The 7159-nt window shown below is 41.6% G+C and overlaps 1 protein-coding gene across 10 annotated transcripts in view; it reads left to right on the forward strand.

Annotated features, from left to right (window-relative positions):
- The window catches only part of LOC113586422 (nuclear receptor coactivator 3), a 72458-nt gene extending 66215 nt beyond the window's left edge, over positions 1-6243 (forward strand). For all 10 annotated transcript variants that reach the window (XM_081709547.1, XM_081709549.1, XM_081709556.1 and 7 more), the window contains 9 exons: positions 118-339; positions 632-737; positions 1019-1190; positions 1455-1784; positions 2378-2494; positions 2845-3094; positions 3566-3743; positions 5063-5222; positions 5459-6243. In XM_081709547.1, coding sequence (XP_081565673.1) covers positions 118-339; positions 632-737; positions 1019-1190; positions 1455-1784; positions 2378-2494; positions 2845-3094; positions 3566-3743; positions 5063-5222; positions 5459-5470 — 1547 coding nt within the window. In that variant the 3' untranslated portion in view covers positions 5471-6243. The remainder of the gene's footprint in view (positions 1-117; positions 340-631; positions 738-1018; positions 1191-1454; positions 1785-2377; positions 2495-2844; positions 3095-3565; positions 3744-5062; positions 5223-5458) is intronic.
- Positions 6244-7159: the final 916 nt, after the last annotated feature.

Here is a 7159-nt window from a genome sequence, read left to right on the forward strand (position 1 = left end):
ATCTTGGATTGTCATCGAAAGCTGTGCTTTGTGAGACGTACCTGGAGAGATTTAAAGTCTAATACATTAAAACATTAGAAAACCAATCAACATACTGGTTTTATTTGTCCTCCTCAGGAATTATGAGCAGAGGAATGGGGGTTCCAGAGCGATCTCCCATGGGTGGGCCGGGGGAATGGGGCATGTCTTGTTCCAGTGCCAGCCCCGTGGGTGCTGCCACACACACCTCCACGATCCGCCCTGGCATGGACGCCTACAGCTCTAAAGGCGTGATGGTCAACAGGTCTAACGCTGGTCCTGCGACCAGGTCCATGTTGCAGCAGCAACTAATGGACATGGGTATGTGTGCTCAGACAGGAAACAAAGTTTTGATGATATCAGGGTTAGATGGGACACAGCAAAGTGTTAAACCAGAGGCTTTTAGTTCCCAACTTTAAAATAAATGTCCTGTAGTCACCCAACTCCCAACCTCAAAATACTTAAATGTCCTGTAGTTAACAAAACAGTTCATTTATATGATGGGAAACTTTATCATTGCCGCTGACCTCTCGGTGTAAAGGGACACCTATGTGTATAAAGATTTTAAAAAGACCACCAAGTCTTAACTATATATGTATTTAAATCCCTTCAGGTTCCACTGATATGAGTATGGTCATGGGTCCATTTGTCCAACAGCAGTGTCCAGACAGTCAATCTCCCTCTTGGCCAGACAATGTTGTGGGAATAGACAACAACAGGTCATTTACCTTCCTGCCTGACATTACAGTATGCGTCCACTGATGATACCAACTGACACTGCTAGGTTTCCTCTAATTGGATATATGTATGTTAAGGATGTAATAATATTGAAAATAATAATACAATTTATTTATATAGTGCTGCTTTAAAACTAAGGTTTTTGTAAAGTGCTTTGCAGAAACACAACTTCCAAAAATACTGATAAGTGTGAGAAAATGATGGGGTGCATGTGCGTATATATGCGTGTGTGTGTGTGTGTGTGTGTGTGTGTGCTCTCTAGGCGTCAATTTGGCAGTGCACTGGATGAGCTGCTACTACCGCCCTCCACGTCCGAGGGACAGAGTGATGAGCGTGCTTTGTTAGACCAGCTGGACTCACTGCTCAACAATACAGATGTCATGGCTCTAGAGGAGATAGACCGCGCCCTTGGCATCCCCGAGCTCATCAACCAGGTCAGCCTATAGACACACGGCACCTGTGGACTATACGTAACGTGGAACTAGTTATTATAGTTATAGTCAAGTGTCTTTCAGATGCTACTCGATGAACCATTAAAGAATCACAATATGGCAGATTCTCTCTATGTGCACCTCTATTCATTCCTCCTCCCTTCTTCTCCTCTCTCTCTCGCGTTCTCTCTCGCCCCTACCTTATCTTTCTCTCATTTTATTCTTCACTCTGTTTTTCTCCCTGTCTCGTTTTCCCCCTCTAATCAGGGCCAGGGTGGAGAGCTTCCACCAGAGCCTTTCCCAGGGCAGGATGTCTCCATGGTGATGGAGCAGAAGCCCATGTATCCACAGGGTTACCATGCCCCTCCACCATCCATGTCCTTCCCCTCCGGCTATGGGGGCAACCCCATGCAGGGTCAACCCCCGCCTGGAGGCTACAACCCAATGCTCACCCAGCAGGGCAGTTTTCCCGGGATGGGGGCCATGGGTCCAGTGGGGGGTGTTGGACAGCCCCGTGCTGGAATGATGAGACCCAGGATGATGGGCGCAACAAAGCCCACCAGACTGCAGCTGCAACAGAGGCTCCAGGGTCAACAGGTGAAGCACAGAAACATACACAGTATTTTGTTCTTGCTGTACATGCACCATAAGGGATGTTCACAGGTTATGGAAAATACGAACTGACATTTCTGACAGTATTTCTGAAAATCTTAAACAAACAAACAAAAAACCAGTTTTATCAATTTAGTTAAATAGTTAGACTACATGGTAAAGTTAGACTACCTGCTATCTGTTAGACTACATGGTAAAGTTAGACTACCTGCTATCTGTTAGACTACATGGTAAAGTTAGACTACCTGCTATCTGTTAGACTACATGGTAAAGTTAGACTACCTGCTATCTGTTAGACTACATGGTAAAGTTAGACTACCTGCTATCTGTTAGACTACATGGTAAAGTTAGACTACCTGCTATCTGTTAGACTACATGGTAAAGTTAGACTACCTGCTATCTGTTAGACTACATGGTAAATGTTATAACAGGCAGTAGTAACATTTGACAGCCTCACCAGGAAGCGGTGATTATGAATAAGGACTTTCAGCAGCAGCACATGGAGCATCCAGGGCAGGTGCCTGTTGGAGGAGGTGCAGCCTTGCCTGATCACAGTGCCACTGTTGTGTCTTGCCCAGTTTTTGAGCCAGTCTCGGCAGGGCATGGCCATGAAGATGGACAACCCTGGAGCAGGAAACCCTGGAGCAGGAAACCCTGGAATACGACCTGCTATACAGCCAGGAATGGGAGGACAGGTAAGCAATTTCCCCACCCCACCCTCCCACACACACGCACACACACACACACACGCACACACACACACACACATACACACACACGCACACACACACACGCACACACATACACACACGCACACACACATGCATCCACAAACACACACGCACACACACACACACACACACAAACACATGAGCATGCACACACACGTGTTTGTGTGTATGTGTTCGTGTGTGTGTGTGTGTGTGTGTGGATGTGGGTTTGTGTGTTGGTTGGTGTGTATTTGTGTGTGTGGGGGTGTGTGTGTGTGTGTGTGTGTGTGGGTGTGGGTGTGTGTGATTTCCTCACTCTGTATCTCTCTCTACAGCCTGGCTTTCTGAATGCTCAGATGCTGGCCCAGCGTAGTAGGGAGATGTTCACCATGCATATGCGCAGACACAGAGTGATGATGCTCATGCAACAGCAACAACAAGCAGCAGCTGGAGGCTTCAGCCCTCCGCCCAACGTTACCGCACCCACGGGCATGGATGGAGGCATGGGTGGAGGCATGGGTGGAGGCATGGGTGGAGGCATGGGTGGGCCTGCACAGCAGCAGTTCAGCTATGGGGGAAACTATGGTAAGGAAAGCCTAAGAGCTGTAACGGTTTAGTCCAAAACATAAAATATTGCCACTACTGAATGAGAGCTAATAGCCACCAAATAGAATTATGAAAATGACATCTTTTCAAGTTAGAATTATGCAAATTACAAATGTGATGATTGGTGGCTGCTAGTTTCTTATTAGATTGTATGAGCAAGCTGGTCATCAGGTTCCAAGCTGGCCTTATACGAGAATGGAGTAGTAGAGTTATCACAGCATTTTTCATCCAACAGTAGTAGTTGCTCAGAATGTCAGGTCATTTATAGTTGTCTTGTGAAATTGTCATTTTGCTTTTTCCACATTAGTGGTCTCTATAGATGCATATAGATTTTCAATACCATGTTATGTCATTTGATGTGTAAGGACTTGATGTGCATTTGTATACCTGCGTCTGTGCAGAGCTGCATCATGCAGCATAAATCTGTCTTACTCCACTGTCCATCCAAAGGCATGGGTCAGCACACAGACCCTTCATTTGCTCCAGCTGGAGGCAGTCCACCCACCGGCATGATGGGCACTCGCCTTGCACCACAGCAGAGCCCCATGATGCAGCACCCCCAGGGAGGGCTCATGTACCAGACACCAGACATGAAAGCATGGCCTCAGAGTGGAATAGGCCGCAACAGGTGAACAATTTCATCTATTCAAATTATTTTGAATCTATTCAATTTTAAGAGACTTCTGAGAAGCTAAGACATTGTTTCTACAGTTGCATGAGTTAGAATTCATTGCTGCTGGCCAAATTAAGTTGACAGTGATGCCACTTCTATGTGTCCATGAATTGGCTGTTGTTTGACTGTCTCATGTTAGTTTAACAGTTTAGCATGTCTGTTGTTTGACTGTCTCCTGTTAAACAGTTTACCATGTCTGTTGTTTGACTGTCTCATGTTAGTTTAACAGTTTAGCATGTCTGTTGTTTGACTGTCTCATGTTAGTTTAACAGTTTAGCATGTCTGTTGTTTGACTGTCTCCTGTTAAACAGTTTACCATGTCTGTTGTTTGACTGTCTCATGTTAGTTTAACAGTTTAGCATGTCTGTTGTTTGACTGTCTCATGTTAGTTTAATAGTTTTGCATGTCTGTTGTTTGACTGTCTCATGTTAGTTTAATAGTTTTGCATGTCTGTTGTTTGACTCGTGTTAGTTTAATAGTTTTGCATGTCTGTTGTTTGACTGTCTCATGTTAGTTTAATAGTTCTGCATGTCTGTTGTTTGACTGTCTCATGTTAGTTTAATAGTTTAGCATGTCTGTTGTTTGACTGTCTCGTGTTAGTTTAATAGTTTAGCATGTCTGTTGTTTGACTGTCTCATGTTAGTTTAATAGTTTAGCATGTCTGTTGTTTGACTGTCTCGTGTTAGTTTAATAGTTTAGCATGTCTGTTGTTTGACTGTCTCATGTTAGTTTAATAGTTTAGCATGTCTGTTGTTTGACTGTCATGTTAGTTTAATAGTTTAGCATGTCTGTTGTTTGACTGTCTCATGTTAGTTTAATAGTTTAGCATGTCTGTTGTTTGACTGTCTTGTGTTACTTTAATAGTTTTGCATGTCTGTTGTTTGACTGTCTCATGTTAGTTTAATAGTTTAGCATGTCTGTTGTTTGACTGTCATGTTAGTTTAATAGTTTAGCATGTCTGTTGTTTGACTGTCTCATGTTAGTTTAATAGTTTAGCATGTCTGTTGTTTGACTGTCTCATGTTAGTTTAATAGTTTAGCATGTCTGTTGTTTGACTGTCTCGTGTTACTTTAATAGTTTTGCATGTCTGTTGTTTGACTGTCTCATGTTAGTTTAATAGTTTAGCATGTCTGTTGTTTGACTGACTCGTGTTAGTTTAATAGTTTAGCATGTCTGTTGTTTGACTGTCTCGTGTTAGTTTAATAGTTTAGCATGTCTGTTGTTTGACTGTCTCGTGTTAGTTTAATAGTTTTGCATGTCTGTTGTGTCTCCAGTTCATATCTGCAGCAGGCATTTGGACAGCAAGGCTCTGGTGGGCAGTACGGGGCCATGATGATGAACGGAGGCTTAGGAGGCAGAGCCAGTGCCAACACTGGCCACATGGGCCAGATGAACATTGGCATGATGGGTAGGATGTCCATGGGCCCAGATCAGGTGAGCCAAACCATCATTTCATACTGCATAGTTTTACTGTATAATTTCTCTAATTTTTTGTCACCAGTGAAAAAGGTGGAGAATGTGCAGCAAAATTGGAAAAAAAAGCTTTACTAATGGTGCTTTGTGTTGTGTTTAGCAATGAGTGTTTCATGTTCATGGGAGAGGAATGAAACTGGTGTTAAATGTGTTTTAACCAGAACCCATGTTGTTACTCTCTGGCTTTGTTTTCACAGAAATACTGCTAAAAAGGAGGGCCAAGCACTTCAAACAAACTGGGGTTGCTCTCACTTCAAGGGAAATGGCCAGATCTGTCTCACATACACACACAAATACACAAAATAACTGCACATATAAAGCTCATACACAATGTGAGCACATGCCACACATGCCAACAAACTAGCATAAACAAAAGACTGAAATTGAGTGTATGATTAGTACCATAATCTTCAGAATTGTGCTCAGAGTTGCCCTGTTTATATGTGCAGTTAGTTTTTTTCTTTAATAATGTTGAATCCTGACACTTTGCTGCACTGGAATTGGAACAAAGCGTGATGATAAGAGGACAGTGAAAAAGGTTTGAAATAGTCCATGTTGAACACGCAAGACAAATTCTCCTTACCAGTTTTCTGAATGTATATCTTGTTGTGTTGACAGATTGGATGTAGAATCACAGTCTGTCTTGTTAAAGGTACTGCAAGATAAAGAACTATTCAGCTGGGATTGCACTTTAGTGGGAGAACGAAGCTGATTTACAGCAACAAGATTGATACAATATTTTTCTTGGTCATTCTAGCCTTACCGAAAGCATAATGTGTACAAAAGGGTCTTTTACAGTTCTAGATGTCCTCTCTGCAGAGAAGCAGCAATGATGGTTCAGAAGTGATTATGAAACTACATATGCAGATTTAAGCAATAATCTGACCCTCTGGATTTTTCACATGAGCAGGATACAGCTTCTTAGAGTAAAGGTACTGCAGTATTAGGAGTGATGTCATAAGCCCCCCCCCCCCCCCCCCCCCCCCCCCCCCGGTTTGTCTGTGAATAGGATTTGTAAATAAATTTCAAATGTACTATATCTGCTTTTTGTAGGTCACATACCATTTTTGCACAGATTGTCAAGCTTGGTATTTAAAATATGATTTTCCTATTGCACATTATAGGTCAATACAGCTTTTATTTTCAGTATTTCAAGGGGGGGGGGGTTGGGTGGTCATTGAGGTGAGATTATTATTATTATTATTATTATTATTATTATTATTATTACTACTACTACTACTACTACTACTACTACTACCAAGTTTTTTTTAACTTAATACCACTTTTTATTCTTTCAAAGAGCACTTTTTTTAATTATTATTTCTAGAGCAAACCACACAAATCTGTGGGGTTCCTATTGCTAAAGGTAGTATTATGAATCTCTTTAAAAAAAACCTCTACATTATTCCTTACAATGATGCATATTAAATTGTTAGTAAAGTTATATTCTTATATTTTTATTAAGCTGATTGGTGGCAGCAGCATTGAAAGTAGATAATGTAAACCTGTCGAATATGATTCACAATACAGGGACCTTTTTGGCTTTGGCTATGTTTTGTCATCTAGAGGTCCTGCACTACAGTTTGAATTTAAAATATAACAGTGTGACAGGAACTGTGGCACCATTGCCACTGTTTCTGATTGGCCTTTTGTTATTTTATGACTGAGTTTTACATCCCTTTTGTTTTTACTTATATATAAGTTTATACTTGTTTTTACTTATATATGTCTTATTTCACCATGTTTTATACTTCTTGTTTTCTGCCTTTGCTCATTTATGTTTACAGCTGTTTACAAATCTACCTTTAATCACTTGCGTAATCCAAAGATTTTTGTTGTCCAGTTTATGCTGGTTCAGTGCCACTGTTGACATACACTTTTCATTATGTAGTGTTGTG

Source organism: Electrophorus electricus, unplaced genomic scaffold, assembly GCF_041902795.1.
Source record: "Electrophorus electricus isolate QZ-2024a unplaced genomic scaffold, ASM4190279v1 Scaffold56, whole genome shotgun sequence".
Classification (NCBI taxonomy): domain Eukaryota; kingdom Metazoa; phylum Chordata; class Actinopteri; order Gymnotiformes; family Gymnotidae; genus Electrophorus; species Electrophorus electricus.